The sequence below is a fragment of the Macaca fascicularis genome, chromosome X, assembly GCF_037993035.2.
Source record: "Macaca fascicularis isolate 582-1 chromosome X, T2T-MFA8v1.1".
Lineage (NCBI taxonomy): Eukaryota > Metazoa > Chordata > Mammalia > Primates > Cercopithecidae > Macaca > Macaca fascicularis.
Genome location: NC_088395.1, coordinates 27562873 through 27586166, shown reverse-complemented (window position 1 = coordinate 27586166; position 23294 = coordinate 27562873). Strand labels below are relative to the sequence as shown.

General features: G+C 36.2%; 1 protein-coding gene across 2 annotated transcripts; it reads left to right on the top strand.

Moving 5' to 3' along the window:
* Nucleotides 1-8205: 8205 nt before the first annotated feature.
* On the top strand, nucleotides 8206-9475 carry LOC102127751 (succinate dehydrogenase cytochrome b560 subunit, mitochondrial). Of its 2 annotated transcripts, XM_005593211.4 has the most exons (2): nucleotides 8213-8460; nucleotides 8625-9475. In XM_005593211.4, exons 1-2 carry the CDS (start codon nucleotides 8222-8224, stop codon nucleotides 8836-8838), a joined length of 453 nt encoding a protein of 150 aa, XP_005593268.2. In that variant the 5' UTR covers nucleotides 8213-8221; the 3' UTR covers nucleotides 8839-9475. The 2 variants fall into 2 exon arrangements, with proteins under 2 accessions (XP_005593267.2, XP_005593268.2); XM_005593210.4 differs by having other exon boundaries at nucleotides 8206-9475.
* Nucleotides 9476-23294: the final 13819 nt, after the last annotated feature.

Below are 23294 nucleotides of genomic sequence, written 5' to 3'. Positions count from 1 at the left end.
TTAGTTTCTTCATCTGTAAAATAGAGATAAAGTCTTTGTGAGGAAGATACGAGATAATGGATGGGAGGCTTTGTCCATAGTTCCTGATACATGGTAGAAGTGTAATACATGTTAAGTCTCGACTATCACTTGTTCTTTGGATAAACAAACAAATAGAGGCATAATTATAACTTTGGGGGTATCAGCTAAGTTTAAGAGAGTCCCTTTTCTCCATGAAGTTTTGCCCCAACCCCTCTATCTAGTTGTGTGAGCGGCTGAAACCATGGTAACAGTACACGATGTCATTCTATGTACTATTGATTGGACCAGTGTTGGACACCAGGCCTGTGCTGAGTTAATCAGATTCTCTCTCCTAGGAATGTGAAATTGCCATGCAGTTTGGCTCTGTGAAAGACTGGAATAGAGGGACTTATAAATCTTAGCTAGAGAAGGAACCTTCTGTCTTATTTGCAAAACATCACAGAGCAAAAAACAGATGTTCAGGATAAGACTGAAGAAGATAGAGACGCAGAAAAAAATGGAACGGAAGAGGATCAACTACATGCCTATAACTTTCCTAATTATTGGTTCTGGTCTTCCCTTACATGCAGACTCCCTTTGAATTTTAGGAGAAAGTGCAGTATCCATTCTGTAAATATGCATTGTTGCTTAAGTTAACTGGAGTTATCCTCCATTATGTGTATTCAAAATAAATTTAACTAAAGCAAAAAGTGAAATGATGCTCATAAGATTATATTATTTACCAGTATAAATATTTTAAATTACTTCTCTTTTATTTTATTACAATATAACATCAAAGTCTACACGATCAGTATATAACATTCCCTATTTAATTGGTTATTTTTTATATCTAAGTAAACGACAATTTTTAAAACATTTTCAGCAGCGAAAACTGTTTAATTTTGAGACCAAAATAAAGTCTTTTACTTGAAACCTAAATAAAAGTAAATTAGAATTGCTTCGAAAATATGTTAGCACTCTTGTTATTATAGAACAAGAGAAATATAACTTTATATATTTACCTAGCAGAGAAACATAACAAAAGTTTAAATTAAATCATTATCTCTAACATATACCATATAAACACTGTTATTTTTTCCTTCAGAAGCAAAGAACTATGTCATAACTTCTTAGTCATATTATGACATGTTAACTATGTCATAACTTCTTAGTCAATTTAGAAAGCTAAATTATTCTTCAATTTCTACCACATTTTTCCAAGTTGTAGTCAATTTCATAATCCATTATCTTGATATAGTTACTGGAGTATTTAAATGGTGGTTAACACAAAACGAGAGAAGAGGGAAATAGAAACTAAAACTAATGAAGTCATAGAAATAAAGAAAGAGGTCTTGGAAAAATCACCAAAAATAATACAGTGAAAGAAGTACTGGAATAGAGTTTCAAAAGAAAATTAAATTCAGTGTAGCAAAGAAAATCATAGTTATTTGTGAAAATATGTGCAGAAGATAACGTCCACTGAGTTAAAAACCATGGTTTGCATGCAGCAAGAGTGCTGAATCTTGCATCTGTGTCATGGTAAGTTTTATTCAAAGTGAAAATGCCATGAAACACAGTTGGAGATATATTGGAGATATATTCACAGATATATTGGAGATATATTCACAGTTGGAGAATAATTCTCTGTTAAATAATCGTAAAACTTGTTTAAGAGACTCAGCCCATCTTAGAAGACTCTATGAAAAATAATGACAACCACTGAGACCACTGAAGCTCTGTTCTAGAAAATATAAGAGCAAATCTCAGAGGAAATTTGATATCCTATACACGAAAGGATTCAAGAAATAGCTACTTGAAAATAATTCATACTTCATTATTTCTGGTATCATTTGGTAATGCAGGCTCCACAAAATAGAATTACTGAAGTTTGCTTTTATCCAAGACATAAAAACCAAACCCACATTATTTATTTTCCATCCTGATATATGGTGGTCTGAAATGTTTAGTTCTTCCTCTGAACCTTCATAAATAGCATAGTAAGCAAGAGTATTTTGTTATAATTTATAAACATTATCAGTTGTATTGATTTTATGGCTATGTTTTTTAAGTTCCTAATCTTGTTTTTACTGTATTTCTAGCCTCCTTCCTAGATTTAATATTGTCAACTGTCACATTTTTTTGTACATGTATTCCTGCTGCTGAAAGTTTCTTTACTCTAATTTGATGTTTCTAATATATTAATAGTTTGGGGAATCAGAAAACCAAACTATTGTAACTGGATTTTGGGTAGGATATGAATACAGGTACCTTCTTTTAGCACCTAAGAGGTTTTCTAGAGTTAAAGTGCATTAAAACAAGTAAACAGGCTGTATTTTGACTGCTCAGAGGAAATTTTTAAATTTAATTTCTCTATCACTGATTGACTAGGAAAAGTTTACCAAAAAAATCAGTCACTAGAAGTATGATGTACTCATGTAGGAAATAATTAATCAAAATTTAAGGAAGAAAGTGACACCAAACATTTAAATTCAGAAAAATATACTACTAGGAATTGGTCAGGCACAGTGGCTCACACCTGTAATCCCAGCACTTTGGGAGGCCGAGGCAGGCCGACAGGCAGATCGCCTGAGGTCAGGAGTTTGAGATCAGCTTGACCAACATGGTGAAACCCCGTCTCTACTAAAAATACAAAAATTAGCCAGGCGCGATGGCGGGCGCCTGTAATCCCAGCTACTCGGGAGGGTGTGGCAGGAGAATCGCTTCAACTCGGGAGATGGAGATTGCAGTGAGCCAAGATTGCACCACTGTAGTCCAGCCTGGGAGACAGAGTGAGACTCTGTCTCAAAAGAATACATACATACATATATATATATATGAATATATGTATGAATTAAAAAGTGTACAGTTCTTATCTGTGAACTTCTTAAGGTCTGCCTTCCACACCATAGTAATGCATGTAATGCACGTGACTTCATTAAGTGTTTAAGACAATCAGTACTTGTGTGGCTCTTCCAAAAAAAAAAAAGTGCACTGTCTCTTTGTGACTTTGTTTATATCAAGCCCACACCCACTCTTCTTCATCTATTCAGCAGACTCTTTCCCTCAAAGAAGTGGTACCAAATTAAGTCAGTCTGTGCTCATCAGTGTTAATTTCACCAAATCAGGAAAAGGACTGGAAAATGCACCTAACCCCAGACCCCTGGGACTGTCGAGTTTCAAGAGGTTAAGATAGAAAAGTCTCATTCTCTGTACTTCAGTCTCCTCTTGACATTTCACTGCTTGTTTTTCTCAGAGCACTACACTCTATTTTATTCTTCATTTCTGATTAGCTCCACTGACAGCAAGAAGTGAGGTATGTCACTCTTTTTTGAAATGAAGTACAAGATTATTCAGTAAGTCTTCATTGTAAAAAGCACCTGCAAAAACCTAGTCCACTAGAAGTCTTTTCTAATGCCTGTGGCAAACATCTTAATGCAGTATTTACTGTTACCTGAAGAGATGAGAGCAGCACTTTCACTATTTTGGTAGATGCACAAAGATGAATTTAACCCACATATTTTAGCTTCAGTGAAGCACATCTTCCCACAAAAAGGGATGTGCTTTAATGTTGCCAAAGTCGGCAGGACTCCAACTCTCCAAATCCCCAAATATTAGTACAAAATATAATGTTTTATATATATATATATATATATATATATATATATGACTTAAGAAAAATAATTTTCAAGTTCACAGAGACATTCACAAAAGTTTCTTCAATTTAGTGCCTTCACATACTTAGAGCTGAAAATTTTCATCTAATCCCATTCTTCTCTATCAGTTACACAATATTATTGCATATTGATTTTATCATTCAAAACATAATAGTTCAAAGTTCTTTGAAAGAGTAGGATGGTAAGAGTGACTAACAAAATCTTGGCTCATTTTGGTGATTATATATCTTTATGTGCAGTGAGGTTTTGCACATTACATCCAACTTCCAGATGACAGCTTCCCAAATATATCCTAGATATATAACACAGGTTCAACCTCATAGCCATCTGACTCTAGACACCTTGAACCAATGTGTATCTCTACTCTAAAATTTCTTAAAGGAAGCTATGTAGGAGTTTCAAAAAAATATTTCACAAATAAAATACCCTAAAAATACGGATTCGACATCATTCCTTCTTCCTAAATTTTTACACTCATTTAGTTGCTAAGAAAAATATGTCTTTACCTTTGTAGCTACTCAACATTCTCCACTGAATTTGTTCACCATCAGACTGTCTCTTACTTTTTCCTCCATTATCCACTGTCTTACAGAAGCATGTCTTGAATTTTTACCTCTGCTTACCAGCCATGTAATATGCTGGAATGAATACTTATAGAGGGAAGCAAAGGGAGGCCTCTACTTTCACTTCAACAGTTTCCCATAATATTCATGGAAAAGTTGGTGAATGGAATTCTACACTTTGTCACACCAGTTAGAGACAGATTTTTGTTAAGTGATTTTTCTTGTATTTTCTAAATTATATCATATATGTAACATTCTTCATTCATTCATTCATAAGATATTTACAGAGTTTTTGCGACGTCCATACCTCAATACTAGTCACTAGAGAAAACGAATATAATAAAGTGGAAGATGTAATGTGTGGTCTGCATCCTTCATGAACGTATGGCTGAGTTTGAAGAGACAATAACAGCTTTCCTAGGTAACAGCAATTGATATGATATGAGATCTAGAAATGGCCCGCTACTGTAGTTTACAACCAGAAAGTCTTCTCCTTGGCTGGCACTTTAATGCCGTAAAGTATGTAATTTATTATTGTGCATTGAATTTCATCTCTAAATGTAGTAAAAAGGAACAGTTCACTATTCATGGCAAGTAAAGATATAAGGTCATGCTTTAGCTACCTTAAGAAAGATCAGGCCCCCAAAATCCAGTATCTTCATAGCTGATGTTATTAGAGAGTGTGAAAAGCTGAAGGTAGAAAAAAACCTGTTGCCTGTGTGTGAATGCAAAAGGCAGTTAAGTTGCTTGTGTCTCTGGTGGAAGGATTCAGTAAAAGTGTACTGCTGCTGTCAAATATGAGATATCAGAGAGTGTCATAAAACATCATTGCACAGTTATTAAAATTATTTTAATCAATTAGTGAAAACTTGAGGAAGAGCATTATTCTATAACCTTATGAAAAGATATGAGTGCCAATAGCTACTTAGTTGTTTTAAGTGATACTGTGTGAAAAAATTTTCAAGATAAATCTCCCAACATGTCAATGAGTATAAAAATACATTACAAATGGTTACAGAATGCCTTTACATTGCTATAGCTTTTAAAGCTATCTAACCTTCTAAGTCCTCAATCAATAACACACATTTCATATTCAGTTGAAACAAAATAAAAATGTGCACCTATGGCTATCAGTGTTGACTGGAATATAGTTGAAATACTTCTGTTCCAGCACACCGTGCTTCAGAAATATGCTTTATATATGTTGTAGGTTTGTGATATCAGTTCTTGTTTTATTATTTTTGCTTCTAGCTCTATGAAAACTTCTTAGCCAAATCTCCACTAAATGATATACAACTGTAGTCTCTTTGCTTGAATTAAAGTCTCAAATGTATTTAGTGTGATTTTATATTTTGAACTTTATAATGCAAGTCATGAATAATTCACTTTGGTTGAATAAGTGGAGAATAAAGGTGAATAAGTGAATAACTAAAATGATGCTTTTAAAATAGGGTCCCCAGGCACTTAAAATTCTTAAGCCGTTTTGTAGGCCAAAAATATAGTGTAAAAAGGGTACTCTAAGGTTTTAATGATTGTGATAAAGATCTCAAAAATAAGCACAGAAGCTTAAAGTAGAACAGTTAAACAGGAAGCAATCACTCCAATAGAAAATATATGAAATAATACATGTATGGTAATAAAAATGTCCAAATATGCTGATGATAACATAAAAGGTTAAAACAAAAAGACTGCATTTCCCTTGAAGAAAGTAGGAAGGCTGCTGTCCAGGGTCCAACAGATAGTTCCAAACATCACAAAGCAAAACAAACATTTCTTAGAGGACATGTAATTGTCTCTGTCACTTGTAATTTTGTCATTATAAAGAATACTTTATAAAATGTAATTATGTTTTCAAAAATATAGCTGTTTGAAATTATTTTGCACATTAGCAAAATGTCTTTTATTTTAATAAACAATACTGAATTTATTGGTAAAAAAGCATTTTTCAAATTATAAGAAAATAACTTTTTTACTTTTACATTTCCTTATACTCATGTTTTTTAGTGAAAAGAGTTCAAATTATTGGTACTTTGAATGCAATTATATTTTTTAATCTTTTAGATCACTTAGTGTAATACAAATTATGTGAATTTCATTCATAACAACACAACTAGCAATATTTCTAACATACAAAGAGAAAAATTAGATGAGTAATAAAGACAATTTATAAATTGTACATCTATTATATAAAATATTATTTCATACAACTCCATTTTTAGGAGTTGTGATCAATTTGTTGCGACTTTCTTAGGACAATAAAATACGTCTTGTCTTGCTGACAATAAGGGTCTGATAAAATAAAGGTACACAGAAAAATAAGATGATGAATTTTGATGCCAGAAATTTCTATGAGACTTAGAATCATATTAGATGTTACAAATATATTTTCAAAGCTGTTTCTTTAAGATTAGAAAATTTAAAGAACAAGTTTTTCAGAAGCTTTCATTCTTAACCAAAGAGCTTTCAACACTACTAAAAACAAGTTCCGCCAGGCGGTGGCTCACTCCTGTAATCCCAGCACTTTGGGAGGCCGAAGCAGGTGGATCCCCTGAGGTCGGGAGTTCAAGACCAGCCTGACCAACATGGAGAAACCCCCGTCTCTACTAAAAATACAGAATTAGCTGGGCCTGGTGGTGCATGCCTGTAATCCCAGCTACTCGGGAAGCTGAGGCAGGATAATTGCTTGAACCCAGGAGACTTGCACCACTGCACTCAAGCCTGGACAACAAGAACAAAACTCTGTCAAAAAAAAAAAAAGAAAAACAAGGAAGGAAGGAAGGAAAGAAGGAAAGGAGGGAGGGAGGGAGGGAGAGGGAGAGAGAGAGAGAGAGGAAAAAGAAAGAAAGAAAGAAAGAAAGAGAGAGAAAGAAAGAAAGAAAGAAAGAGGAAGGAAGGAAGGAAGGAAGAAAGAAAGAAAGAAAGAAAGAAAGAAAGAAAGAAAGAAAGAAAGAAAGAAAGAAAGAAAGAAAGAAAGAGAAAGAAAGAAAGAAAGAAAGAAAGAAAGAAAGAAAGAAAGAAAGAAAGAAAGAAAGAAAGAAAGAAAGAAAGAAAGAAAGAAAGAAAGAAAAAGAAAGACATCTCTTTTTCTCTATTGGTATCTGGTCTCCAGGAAACCGTAAGTATTATTTGGAAGTGAAGTAGCCAAACAGCAGGAAGAAACATTAGAAAAAATAAATTTCTCCCTTCCTAAACTGCAGTTTCTTTGCTGGTGCCTTCCTTTAGCACAGGTCCAGAATGCACAGGACTTGGTACCCCAGGAGATGAAGTCTACAGGCCTCCCTTTGGCAGAGGAGGATGGGGATTTGTTGCAAGTGTAGAGGGGGAAGAGCAAATAACCATCACAAATTGGTGATGTTAAACTGGGTTCTGGGTCTTACAATGACTCAATTTTTTTTTTTTTTTTTTTTTTTTTTTTTTTTTGAGACTGAGTCTCGCTGTGTTGCACAGGCTGGAGTGCAGTGGCACAGTCTCGGCTCACTACAACCTCTGCCTCCCAGGTACAAATGGTTCTTCTGCCTCAGCCTCCCGAGTAGCTGTGATTACAGGCATGTGTCACTATGCTTGGCAAACTTTTGTATTTTTAGTAGAGACAGGGTTTTACCATGTTGGCCAGTATGGTCTTAAACTCCTGACCCCAAGCAATCCACCCGCCTCGGACTTCCAAAGTGCTGGGATTACAGGTGTGAGCCACCACACTTGGCCTAATAACTCAATTCTTAATTCTGCATCAATGCACATTAGAGAGGGCATGTTTACCTGGGTAATATTTCAATAATATCGTTCCTACATATGTGGGTCACATAATATTTCCCTTTATTCAAAGATTACTGGCATGTAAGAGTGAGGGTGTGAATTTGATAGTAAGGGGAAATGGAGAAAGAAAGATGATTCCACTGTGTTCAATCAATTTTTGCCAAAGGCTCTTGGAAAACTATAAGCAAGTACCACGTTAAAATTTCCAGAGCTCAGAGACCGGAACCCAAGATGGCTGCGCTCTTGCTGAGACATGTTGGTCGTCATTGCCTCCGAGCCCACTTTAGCCCTCAGCTCTGTATCAGAAATGCTGTTCCTTTGGGAACCACAGCCAAAGAAGAGATGGAGCGGTTCTGGAATAAGAATATAAGTTCAAACCGTCCTGTATCTCCCCACATCACTATCTACAGTTGGTCTCTTCCCATGGCGATGTCCATCTGCCACCGTGGCACTGGTATTGCTTTGACTGCAGGGGTCTCTCTTTTTGGCATGTCGGCCCTGTTACTCCCTGGGAACTTTGAGTCTTATTTGGAACTCGTGAAGTCCCTGTGTCTGGGGCCAGCACTGATCCACACAGCTAAGTTTGCACTCGTCTTCCCTCTCATGTATCATACCTGGAATGGGATCCGACACTTGATGTGGGACCTAGGAAAAGGCCTGAAGATTCCCCAGCTATACCAGTCTGGAGTGGTTGTCCTGGTTCTTACTGTGTTGTCCTCTATGGGGCTGGCAGCCATGTGAAGAACGGAGGTTCCCAGCATCATCTTCCTACACCTTATTACATTCATCCATCTTTCTGTTTTTCATTCTTATCTCCAGCCTGGGAAAAGTTCTCCTTATTTGTTTAGGTCCTTTTGTACTTTCAGATCCCGTTGGAGCAGTAGAGTACCTTGTAGACCATAATAGTGGAAAAGGGTCTAGTTTTCCCCTTGTTTCTAAAGATGGGGTGGCTGCAAAAACTCCCCTTTTTTGCCCACAGCTTGCCAACTCTAGAAGCAGTTATTCTGTCTGCATATTGGGCTTTGATTTGTGCTGAGGGTCAGCTTTTGGCTCCTTCTTCCTGAGACAGTGGAAACAATGCCAGCTCTGTGGCTTCTGCCCTGGGGACTGGGGGTGAGGCTTTGGGTGCCACTGCCTGTGGGTTGCTGGCTTAAAGGACAATTCTGTTCATTGGTGAGAGCCCAGGCCATTAACACCTACGCAGTGTTATTGAAAGAAGAGAGGTGGGGGTGGAGGGGAATTAGTCTGTCCCAGTTAGAGGGAGATAAAGAGGGCTAGTTAGTTCTTGGAGCAGCTGCTTTTGAGGAGAAAATATATAGCTTTTGACACAAGAAGATCCAGAAAATTATTGAACATATTAATGGTTATTTCTTTTTCTTTTTCTTGGATTTCCAGAAAAGCCTCTTAGTTTTATGCTTTCTCATCAAAGTCATGTACCCTTTTTTTCTGAAACTGAATTAAAATACTCATTTTAAAAAAAAAAAATTTCCAGAGCTCAGCCTGGGCAATGTGGTGAAATCCCATCCCTACAAAAAGTACAAAAATTAGCCAGGTGTTGTGGTGCACACTTGTAGTCCCAGCTACCTGGGAGGCTGAGGTGGGAGGATCGCTTGAGCCCAGGAAGTCCAGGCTGCAGTGAGTTAAGATCACGTCACTGCATTCTGGCCTGGGTGACAGACGGAGACCTTGTCTCAAAGAAAAAAAAAAAATTCCAGAGCACTCTAACATGGGATGGCTGACTCATTATATTTCATAAAGAACAATGAACTTTCCATGATTAATGTTCTCCCATGAGATGACATATTCCTTCACCATTTAGTTAACCACCTAGTTAATATAATCAGAGCTTTTGATTTCCATGCACCCTAGAAGTAATTCTTAGAGCACCACAGCTTTAGCTAATGACAGATTACTTTGTGTAATTCTCACAAAACTAAATCAACTTGTTGGTTGTTATACAGAATAGTCTGAACAAATACAGTTCTGCACTCTTTTCCTTTAGTGACCATTCATTTTTGTTTTATACTTTCTAGAAAGTTTATTTGTGTCATAAACTCTTTCTTTGAAGATAGAATTTTCGGAGCATGCTCCTGAGATGCTTTAAATATATTTTCAATGCCTTGATCTGGTATCTATAGTGTGACATTTTTGTTTCATGCAAATTAAATAAATCTCTCATGCTATAATTTATGAAATACTGAGATGGCCATATTTTTATTATAAAACTCAAAGTTTGAGACGTCTTTCTTTTGGTCACTGTACCCTTGACAAATGAGTAAAAGTCATTTTCTAAAAAGAAGGACATATAGATCGTTTTATCTAATATTGTACATTTTAACATTTTAATCCAACACTTTCTTCAGCCTTCATTCAGTGTCTTCTTGTCAATTTTTATATATATATATATATATATATAGAGAGAGAGAGAGAGAGAGAGAGAGAGAGAGAGAGAGAGAAACTTCCATATCGTTTTCCATAGTGGCTGCACCATTTTACATTCCTTCCAACAGTAGACAAGCGTTTCCTTTCTCCACATCCTTACCAACACTTATCTTTCGTTTTTCTGATAATCATCAGCAAATCAGGAACTACTAATAATTACCAAGGTAGTTATGTTGTTGTGGGACAAATCAGAGACGGGAGAGACCAAGCAGAGTTCAGGAGAGCCTTTAATTATTAAGGTGATCACTGACTCAGTTGGACTAGGATCCAGAAAGTCTGAGCCCGGAACAAAGGGATCAATCACCTTGTAGGCAGTTTGTGGCGGGAGTTACGTGCTGCAGGAAGCGTACTTGCAGAAGCGAGAACAAAGGCAGTTAATTACTCTTTTACTTTTGTTACACCCTATGTCTTACAACCTTGGGAATACATGCTTTTGTAGCAATTGCTTATCAACCTTGTGACTTTACAGCCCGGCTGGGGAGGGAAGCAAGAACTCACCATGCCTCAAGGAATGTAGAAAGATGGAACACAGATAAGCCTCTCTGGGCACAGAGGAGGGATAAGCAGCTAATGTTCTTTCTAAACCCGCCCCACCCCACCCCCCGGGGCGGGGGGGGGGGGGGTTATATTACATCCTACCTTCAAGAAAAAAGAATAAATTTTCCGACCATTATACTTATAAAATTCATTAATTCCCCCTTCAGTGTAACAGTGTCAAACTGACTTTTTTATGATCGAAGTTTGCTGTTTTAGAAGGAAATATTTTTTCAGCCAAAATATATTGTTCTTTTCAGCCATTTCCACCTTCTCTAATTTCTATATCCTTGAAATTTTCCAATTCATTTACTCCTCCATAGGGAGAATATTTTATTTTTCTTTGAGTATACCTTGTACAATTTTTGCAGTCATTGATAGTATAATTAATAATTTATATGAAAATATTTATAATTTGAAGACAATATTTGAAGGTTTGTTTTTAGAATCAAGTACATACCCTTAAATCCTAGCTTTAAGAAAGAGCCACATAAACTTGCCATAATGCATGAGTAATATAAAATAATGTCAGAGAAGAGAATACTACTTTCTGACCTTCACACAAATTCTCCTTATGCACCATTGCTAGAGGGCTGAGAGCCCTTTAAACTTTCTGACCTACTTAGTGTGGCTGTAAATGTCATTCTTATTCATAGCAACATTTAATGCTTTCCTGGGTTTTGCTAAACTATTTACCACAGTGATATATTGCAGAATTGAATTCCACAGCTTGATGGTGTACTGCATAAAGAATTGTATTGTTCATCAGTCTAAAATGGAATGCGATTCATTCTCATTGAGAGTCAGCTTGTTTCCATGGTATGAGAATGGGAGGAGAAAACACCTTATGTTTTCAGTAAAACATTCATTACTTTTACAGCTGTTTTCCTTTTCATAGTTTACTTCTCTCCATTACTAAGTAAATCACACTATAATGCCTCCCAGACATAATTTTTATATTTATTTTGGCCTTTTTACTCAGCTTTAACATTTGGCCTGATTTTAATCTGTCACATTTTACATAATCTTCCTTATAAATTGACTACTGAGTGAAACAGTGAAACCGATGCTCAAAAGAAATCTACAAGCACCGCAAGGAAAAGTCGTCAGCAATATACAGTTAGGAATAAGTTGGAATTGAAAATTCAGAATTTTTAAGTTCTGTTCATGTGAATGCTCCATGTTATTTTTCCCTTCCTATATCTGCTAAAAAGTTACAAGGAATTTCTTCCACCAGTTTAAATACATTGTAAAATGTATCTGATTTTAAACAAATATTTATATATAATCATCATTGTAATAAGCTCTTAGATAATATTTATCTTTTACATATGTGAAAGTCAATACAAATATTTCATGTTAACTCTAAATCCAAATGGCCTTCAGTGAGTGTTCTTTGCAAAGACATTTAGAGTTAGCACTTCTGCTCACAAAAACGTTCCAGGAGCACTTTTCTAATAACAACAGGAAATGAATACAATTATTTTAGCTGCCAAAAAAATTGTTGGTGATAAGATTCTTTGTGCATTGATTTTAGAACCAATGGTATAAGAAAATCTTAAAGTATTTTCTATATATAATGCCACTGAAAACAATGTTTAAAAAGGATTAAAAAATAAGAGACATATCAATATTGATAAATAATGTCCATAACAATATTGATACTCACAAAAATTAACTTGAATATTTAATTTTTGTACACAAGTTTAGATGGTAATGGCAGTTCATTACTAATGAATATAATTGTTTTTATGGGATCCTTCTCATGTATTAGTTCAGACCTTCTTATCTTAATCTTTCTTATCAGAGATAATTCTATGACTGCTAAATCTAGAAGGGTGTAGGTGAACTTTTCATAGCAAATGTATTGCTTTTCACCCATTATACAATGTAATTGGTAAAACAAATCAAATGTGTGTATATTAATAATCATACCAAGATCTCTAACCCCTCTAGACTACAATGATATAGTAATTTAACAAGAATTGCTTTGTTCTTCTACAAGCCTGTCAGATCTAGGTTTTAATTATCTTCTCACCACCTCTAGGCCTTTTCATATTCAGACGATATGTAAATTAATGTAGTCTTTCATTTTGAAAGAGTTAAGGGATAGGAATTTCTCTAGAATATTTCTCTCTTAGCCGTCTTAACCATACATCTGCCTTCCTGTAGAATATAAATCATAACAAAAATATGGAATCCTAATTCTGGAGAGTAAAATCAGTAGGAAAATAAATCCTGCTCTCAAGAAAATAAACATTATTAAACTTTAAAATCTTCAAAGTACAATGGAAGAAAAATTAGTTTATAAATTAACTTTTCTACAAATTTAAAAAACACCCACAGTATTGTGTCTTCATTCAAATGATTTATGTGTTCAAGAATCTTTTTTTGTTTTGTTTTGTTTTTTTGGAGATGGGGTCTCACTGTTGCCCAGGCTGGAGTGCCATGGAATGATCTTGGCTCCCTGCAACCTCTGCTTCCTGGGTTCAATGATCCTCCTGCCTCAGCCTCCCAAGTAGCTGGGACTACAGGCACGCACCACCACGCCCAGCTAATTTTTTTTTTTTTTTTTTTTTAAGTAGAGATGGTGTTTCACCATGTTGGCCAGGCTGGTCTCGAACTCCTTACCTCAGGTGACCCACCTACCTCAGCCTCCCAACATGCTGGGATTACAGGCATGAGCCACCACGCTCAGCCTCAAGAAACATTTTTAAAGCAGTGTTCTAAACTTGAGGCTACAACCCTGAACTAAAAAGACAAAGCCCCTGTTTTTGTCTGATTACATCTTACATGCTAAGAGAGGGAAGTATAATAAATTATGAAACACATGAATATATATATATATAATAAGGAAAATGAAATGGAGTTATGACAGGAAATGAATGAGGAGCAAATCTAAGGAAATCAGAAAGGGCTGCTCTTACATGATAGTTGAGCAGAAATCTGTAGCAATGCAGTGAAACATAGATATCTCTGGGGAAAACATTAGAGATGGTCAGGGCTAATTCCAAAATTTAGAGTCTAACTAAAATGATGGAATTACCATTAACTGAGATGAGAATGACTAGAGAAGAGGATTGGCAAAAATCAAGTTTGGATTTGGGCATGCTCCTTTTTTTAAAGTGTCTATTAGACTTCCAAGGGGAAATATAAAATAGAAAGAACCTAGACTTCTGATAAGAGACCTATATTGCATTGTAACTTTGCCAGTCATCAACATGTAGATGGTATTTGAAGCCAGGAAACTTGATGTGATCAATGAGGGACTGAATAAATATGGAGAAAAGAGGCCTGAAGACTGAGTCCTGGAGCTTTCTGATTGTTGGAATCAAGAACAGGAGAAGAATAGAGAAACAGAGCCTGAGAAAGAGCATTCATGTGATCAGAGGAAAACCAAGAGAAAGCGTTGTCCTGGAAGTCAAGTGAAGAAAAATTTTAAACTAAGAGAGAGTGAAAAATTGCATTATATGCTGCTAACTGTCAAATAAATACATAGTAAACTATATGTATTTTAAGTACATATAAATAAGTAAATTATAGTAATATTGCATGGTGCATCATTTTAGTCATAATTGTAAGTATAGGTTGCTTTGTATTTTACTTTGAAACCGACCTAAATATTGAAATATAAAATGCTTGCTCTGTTATTGATGTTACCATATTACAACTTTGGAGAACGTGACCAAATGAAGCTACAATTAAATTATAGGTTTCATAAGCAAGACAAAGTAAATATGACTAGACATTTTCCAGCAAATATTAACAGTAACTGGTAGTTAGATTATCCTCATTTTCTTTTAAGGAAAATTTTGAATATCTCAAAGAGTTAACATATACATTTGATAATTTTCTACCAAAAACAAATTTTATTTGATTTAGAAAGGTATTTACTGATAGTATTCACTGAAGAATATGCTGAATTGTTAGCCATTTTAATCCAATTAGGTGTGAGAGTCTATATGTGTGTGTGTGTATATATATATATTCTCAGTATTCTTTCAAGATTCTGAGTAAAGAACATATTAAAATTTAAAAATAAGCTACAAAATGACTGATACCATTTGTCATGTCTTATCTATATGAATTTTATTTTCTTAAAATCATTTAGCCAAAATAAAACTCAGAAAAATGCTGAATTATGGAGCTAGAATGATAAACTGACTGCAATTGTTATCCTTTATGCCAATTTTGTAAGTTATGTTTATCAGAATAACCCTATATTTTACTGCCTGACTTTGTAAAAAAAAGTTATAGATGTGTACTTATACGTTAATACTAAAAATATATTAGTTTTAAACATGGTGGATACACATGAGGTTTCATTACAATAACATAAGTTTGAAACTACTTTCTTTTCTTTCTACTTCCCTTCTGCCCTTTGACAAATCTATGCACTTATATTTTGACATTTCAAGTGACTTTATTATAAAAACTTTTTAAGTTATTTCTTATGTGCAGTAATGTCTGCATCTAGCTTAGCACCCAACAAACAATAGGCTTTCAAGCTTTTTTAATGAATAAATGGTAGCACCATTTTACACATTTTGTTACCTTTAGCAATTAGTAAGTATTAAACTATTAACACGAGTGACAGTGCCCAGGGTTGTCTTCTAGCATCTGAGTTCCCTGGCCTCAGGACTCTGCACCCAAGTGGGATGCATGCCACCCTCCCCATTCTGCACAGCACCTTGGCCCTGAGGCACCCTGCCTGTACCTCGCATCGCCCAGAGTCCCTGGAGCAAGCATCTGTTTTCTGTAGTCCTTCTCTACATAGGGCTGGACAAGAAATAGGTCTATGAAGTCCTTGGGATTCCCTGATTCTGGAATCCAGCAATGAGGACCCTACTCCAAGCAAAAGGCAAGGGTGAGACAGTCTCACCAAGACAGCCACCCTAACAGCCCCCGGTCTTCCATCAAAACCAGCATCCTCCACAACAGCCAAAAGGTGGAAGCAACCCAGGTGTCTGAATAGATAAACAAAATGTGATCCAATAAACACAGGGAATATTATTCTGCCTTGAAAAAGGAAGGACATTCTGACACATGCTATGACATGCATGAAGCTTGAGGACATTATGCTAAGTGAAGTAAGTCAGTCACAAAGGGACAGACACTGTATGAGTCCACTTACAGGAAGTACCTAGAGTAGTCAAATTCATAAAGTCAGAGAGAAGAATGGTGGTTGCCAAGGGTGGGAGGAAGGGCAATGGGAGTTGTACGATGGGTACAGATGATGAAAGATAAAAAGAGTTCTGGAGGTGGATGGTGGTGATGGCTGCACAACACTGTGATTGTAGTTAATGCCACTGAACTGTGCACTTAAAAATGGTTGAGATGGCTGGGCACGGTGGCTCATGCCTGTCATTCCAGCACTCTGGGAGGCCGAGGTGGGCGGATCACCTGAGGTCAGGAGTTTGAGACCAGCCTGGCCAAAATGGTGAAACCCTGTCTCTACTAAAAATACAAAAATTAGTCGGGTGTAGGGGCGGGCACCTGTAATCCCAGCTACTTGGGAGGCTGAGGTAGGAAAATCGCTTGAACCTGGGAAGTGGAGGTTGCAGTGAGCCAAGACCGTGCCACTGCACCCCAGACTGGGCAACAGAGTGAAACCCTGTCTCAAAAAAAAAAAAAAAAAAGTTGAGATGGTTCATTTCATGTTATGTGTGTTTTACCACAATTTAAAAACAATGCCCTCTGGCCAGGCGCGGTGGCTCATGCCTGTAATTCCAGCACTTTGGGAGGCTGCGGCGGGCAGATCACGAGGTCAGGAGATCGAGACCATCCTGGCCAACATGGTGAAACCCCATCTCTACTAAAAATACAAAAATTAGCCAGGCGTGGTGGTGGGCACCTGTAATCCCAGCTACTTGGGAGGCTGGGGCAGGAGAATCACTTGAACCCGGGAGGCGGAGGTTGCGGTGAGCCAAGATCGTGCCATTGCACTCCAGCCTGGGCAACAACAGCGAAACACCATCTCAAAAATAAATAAATAAATAACCAAACCAAAAACAAAAACAAAACAAAAAAAAAACAACAATGCTCTCCTGCACACCTACCTCCTGGGGAGAATGGCAGGGCCAGCACCCTTGACTGGAACGTGCCCCAGCTCCATGCCTGTGAATGTGGTGCAGCAGCACATGCAGTTCCCCAGTGGGAAGTGAGAGGAGTCTGTGTGAGGATGCCAGATGGCAGAGCTGAGGCCCAGGTACCGTGACGAGGCAGGAGGAGGGGGCCCCACAGCTCATCCTGCCCCACGCACCTCACTCAGCCATGGACAGGGCCAGGCAGCAGCAGGCGCTACTTCTCCTCCCCATCTGCCTTGCCTTCGCCTTCTGCCTCACCGCAGTGGTCAGCAGCCACTGGTGTGAGGGGACCCAGCGGGTAGTGAAGCCGCTGTGCCAGGACCAGCCAGGAGGGCAGCACTGCGTTCACTTCAAACGAGACAACAGCAGCGATGGCAGGATGGACAACGACAGCCAGGCTGTGCTGTACATTTGGGAGCATTTTCCTGTAGTTAATATTACTGTGTCTGCATAGTGAAAGTTAGGATTTAAGCTATGTTGACTGAAATTTTCTTCCCACTTAAACTATTGTCTTCTTGAAGACAGGGAACATGTTAACATTTTAGTCAGACATAGTTAAAAAGACTAATCTAAACAAGAACAAGACACTTTTCAACTTCACTACAGTATGATACACTTTCTTAACTTCTCTGAGCCTTGGTTTATTTTTTTTTTACCTGTATGCAGAGAAATATAATGTATGCTCTGCTTTCCAGATACAGATATTATAATGATAAAATGAAATAATACATATAAAAGAACTTTGCTACCTCTAAGATATCATGAAAGAAAGATGTTTGTTTATTACTACGCTTTCAATAGCAGTTTCTAACAAGATAAAAAGGAGAGTGGGGAGAGAGAAGGGAAGAGGGAGAGAGAGGTAGAGGGAAATGGGAGAAGCAACAACTTACTGCCTTACTTTTATAAATGTAGAAAGCATCATAATTCTGTAAACCACTGTTCTAAGCCAGTCTCCTCAACAGGGTAAAAGAGGATGATCAGGGAATTGAAAATGTGGGAGGTTTTGGTTATCATAGTATCTGGAAAGTGTTATTGCATTTATGGGGTTGGGTAGCTGCTATGCTAAACTTTCTGTAGCCTGCTGGATACTAACACACACAAAAATTATCCTACCCAAATGTTATTGGCAAATAACTAAATCTAGCAAACATTTTTTGAAAAACTTTTCTTTTCCTATTTGAAATAAATAAGTTGAATCATACACCAGTACACGTATTTTTACATTCAGGATGAAAAAAAAACCCAGCATTTATGATATACCAAATATAGTCCTACTGGTATGCTTACATGATAAAGTATTTTATAAAATGTAACATAACCTATACAATTTTATATATATATATGTGTGTGTGTGTGTGTGTGTGTGAGTGTATAATGTAAAGGCTTTTATAAACATTTAACATAAAGGTATTATGGTGCTGGCAAAGTGTGGTGTCTCATATCTGTAATCCCAGCTCTTTGGAAGGCTGAGGTGGGAGGATAGCTTGAGGCCAGGAGTTCGAGACTAGCCTGGGCAACAGAGTAAGACCCCGTTTCAATTTTAAAAATATGAATTTATTATGGGGCTATGTAGGTCTAACATTATAAGATGAATTATCTCTATTCCATCTTAATCTTTGAGACAGTGTAGGAATATTTTCATATCAATGTATTAGCAAGTTCTGGTGAGAATATACTTTACTAGAAGTGCAGCATTTAAAGTGCTTAAAAAGTGAAAACCAAGTAAGATTTCTCATATTATGCCCCAGGCAACTGTAAAATTTTCTGTAAAATTAAGAAACACGACTATTTCCGCTCAGTATTATTTAAGGTAACTTTCAATCACAGAAGAATGAATCCAGTTGTCTTCACACTAGAAAGATCTCGCAATCAAAAATCAACCCACTCCCAAAATCATTGTTGAAATCAAAATATTGATTACGTACCATAGAATCGAGTCATTCGCCTTCCTTTGCATTCGAACAGTGCAAGATGTCTTCTAAATAACCTTGTGGGGAGGATGTTCAGCTTTTGCGACTCCACAGAACAAAACTATCTCTCATCCTTCTTATTGCCGTTTATGTGAGTCTTTCCCACGCTGTAAGCAAGTAAAGTATCCAAATGCACCATTTTATCAAGCGCTCCATGGTCCAGAGGCAGGATATTTTGAAAGTTTGTGGCTAAAGTTGTGGCTCTCTAGTTCCATCCTAATCTAATTTTGATAATAGGACCTTACAGTTTCTAGTACTTGTAGAAAAAAAAACCTAAATTAATTCATTTTCTTCTTGGATTCCAGTAATTGTTTAGGATTTCTCTTCTACCAGTTGCTTTTGAGAAATATATTGATTTCTGGATTTCTTTAACTGATCATTGCTTTCAAGAAAAGCACTGCTCATGTCCATGCAGTTCACATCTATTTTTACAGTGATTCAGTCTGGAAAGTGAAGAGGCAGAATATAAATATTAAAGAAATATTAGTAATGATAGATATGGTAATATTATCAGTTCAGGAGCAACTTTGCTTAGTTTATCCCTTACGTGCTCTACAGGTTCAATTTAATTGAAAGGGGGAAATGAGTAAGAATCAAAGTTTTGAATTTACACACATGGTTTATTCTTTTAATATATGCCATTTTGATTAAAATACTTTCATTTCTCTCAAATCCAACTTTACTTAGAGCCAAGTTTAATTTTTTGGAAAACTTGCAAAATCAATCTTCGTCCTTCTATTCCTTTTTTATGTGCAAATCATGGGAAGATAAAATTCAAATAAAATGTTTCTAGACATAGTGACTTGATAATTTCTTCTTTCTGTTTGGTAAATTGATCTTTCATGTTTCCCCACAGGATATAAAATTTCCAGAAAAATATATAATGTGGTATAACTACAAAGCTATGAAGCTAATTAAATTGGTATGTGGCAAATAAATTGAATTAATTCAAAATAATATTCATTTCACCATATCCAAGGCTGGGCCTACATGGTAAGTGCTTGCTACATTTATTCTCCAAATTGTTTCTTGCAATGCATTTTCCTTATTTACTCCTTTCCTTCCCATATCCACAAAATATAGTTTCTCTGTGGATAGCACATTCATGGCCCGATAAACAGCTTTTTAATATGATGTATAACCTCTCTGTAAACATTTTCTTAAGCCCATGACCACTCTACAATATAAGTTCTCCAGCTGATAAATGGGAAGTTCCTTAGTATATTCAAGGCATAGTTAAGGAACCAACCATAACCTTTGGTCTGAGAATTGCATTCTCCATCATGGATCTGCCACTAAATGAGTGACACTAAGAACTTATCCTGACTGAGGTAATTTCTCTAATTTCCAAAATGTGGGTGATTAGCCATTGTCTTTCCAATGATTACAAGTAATCTGGGTATATACTTTTAAAAATAAGAATTTTCTAGGAATCTCGATTTTGATATTCAAAATACAGATAAAATGTGTGATGTGTTTTATATTATGTCATTTCTGTAAGTTATTTCAATAAACTCATTCTTGGTGTGTGTAAATGGGAGTAACAGGTTATATTGTCTTAGAAGCTGGTTGGTGGGGAGGGATGAATTCAATGAACTCCTTTTCCCCGTCTCCACTTACTTCCACAAATCATAGTTTATATGCATTGGTGTGTAAGTTGCTCTTTCATGTAGTTTAAAATAGTACTTCTCATAATGCCTTTTTCTACTGGTCTCACACCAGTCAGAATGGCTACTGTTAAAAAGTAAAAAAACAACATATGCTGGTGAGGCTGCAGATAAAAGGGAAGGTTTATACATTGTTGATAGGAATGTAAATTAGTTCAGCCACTGTGGGAAACAGTTTGGAGATTCCTCAAAGAGCTTAAAACAGAACTGCCTTTCAACCAAGCAATCTCATTCCTGGGTATATACCCAAAAGAAAATAAATTGTTCTACCTGCATCCTATGTTCATTGCATCACTATTCACAGTAACAAAGACATGGAATGAACCTAGATGTCCATCAACAGTAGATTTAACAAAGTGGTACATATACACCATGAAACACTACGCAGCCATAAAAAAGATAGAAATCATGTCCTTTGCAGCAACATGAATGCAGTTGGAGGCCATTATCCTAAGTGAATTGATGCAGGAACAGAAAACCAAATGCCGTACCTTCTCACTTATAAGTGGGAGCTAAACACTGAGTACTAGCGGACATAAAGATGGCGAAAATAGATACTGGGGACTACTAGAGGGTGGGGAGGGAGGGAGCAAGTGTTGAAAAACGAATTATTGAGGACTATGTTCGCTACCTGGGTGACAGGATCATTTGTATTTCAAACCTCAGCATCATGCAATATACCCATGTAACAAACCTGCACATATACCCCCGATTCTAAAATAAACTTTGAAATTTTATATATGTGTATATATATATATATATTTTAAATGGCAGTACTGAAGTCACTTCAGTAATAGAAGACTTTGGGTTTTCCAAATTCCCCCAGAGCACATAATGCTCTGCTGACTAGTTATATGATTGAGGGCCCTAAGGACATGCTGGATGAATGGGGAGAGGGGTAGACCCCATATTTTCAAGATTTATCCACTGCCCTTAGTACCACATTGTGTGGTTAGGAATTTCAAACTACTTCTTATTTTAATCTGTGATTTTGACCACAATGAAATAGCAGTACATATACTGAAATCCCTTAGGGGAAGTCAGTTTGTCAACCCACTAACTAGCCCCTTGTTATATATTCCTTCTCATATTACTTCAATTTTGGACCCCTGAGTTAGTTTTCCAAAAATATTGTGCATCCTAATAAAATAAAAATATTCTAAGTTATTTGCATGTTCCTTTATGTCTACATTTTAACTATAACATTTCAATGTATATTCCATAATGTATAAATGAACTGAACTGAATGTATAAAAGAGAAAAATACCAAAAGATACAAAATATTTAAGGTGAAGAGTGTATTGAAAACCACCCCAGGGGCTTCCTAATTCTTTCTTCAAAAGCCAAGCCAAACATTCTCTTTTATGATTTTATCTTTATTGTTGCTACATTACAACCCATAGTATCTTGCATTTCACCTCTTATATTCTTTCTAAAATAAAATCAATAAACACAGTAAAAAGGAACTTCTTGTATGGTTCTTTTATTGACACTTTTCTAAGGATTTTGCAAGTATATACTACATACTTCTTTAAATGTAACTGTGTATTTTAATATAAGGAAAGTATGTGAACAGGTTATTAAAAATCCTTCATAGATATTTAAATAACATAATTTTCAAATTTTTTTTTCTGTTGGTAAGGCATTTTAAAAAGCTTAATTCAGGGTTTTATGGTGTGGTGATAGTGATAAGTACATGTTTTTATGTGATTTAATTATGTTTTGGGAAAGATAAAGTTGAAAATAAAAAAAATCTTGAAACACAGGCCATTAAGAACATGGAAATCAAATGATATTTCCAAACGTTCAAGAAATACTTAATGGCAAGTTTGAATGTCATGTCCAGGAAAGAGCAATTAAACCAGGTCAGGCCATCGTCATGTTAAGGTTAAATTGTCTAAAAACAAACTCCCCAGGATCTGCAGAAATGTATTCTATTCCTGGTTGCTAAAACCAGGAATTTAAACCATCTAAAACTTGATTTTTTTTCAAGCCTCCTTTTTAGCACCAAGAGCAAAGGTAAAAAGTGAGAATAAAACCACAAATAATACTAATACACTCCTTGCCTTCAAATAACTGACAGTATAAACAGACATACAATTTAACAAGGAATTTCAGTAAAGCACGTTAATTATGAAAGGACACCACAGGATAATAAAGTGAGCCAGGATATGAGAATGGGTGGCATGTCAGAAAAGCTATCCTGGAGGAATTGCTGTCCAGTAGATAACAGAGGAGTGAATAAACCATACCATTATGTTGGTGCAAAAGTAATTGCAGTTTTTGCATTAAAAGTAATGGCAAAAGCCACAACCACATTTGCATCAACCTAATACTACGAACAATCTTATTACTACCTTTTGGTGACTAGGCATAAATATTGATCTTGGGTTTTTATAAAACTGAACATATGTATATATACCTATGACCCAGTTGCAGTATACATATGTTCAACTTTAGTAGATACTACCTAACAGATCTAAACACGTTTGTCCCAAATTACACTCTTTCCAGCAATATATAACAGTGTCATTTGTTCTACAACCTTGTCACTACTCGGAGTGTGAAGGGTGTGTGAAATAAGATAAAAGGAGGGTGGATGCTG

Bases quoted from the DNA above. Each gene is read 5' to 3' on its own strand.
- LOC102127751 (XM_005593210.4), top strand. From the start codon at position 8,222: ATGGCTGCGCTCTTGCTGAGACATGTTGGTCGTCATTGCCTCCGAGCC.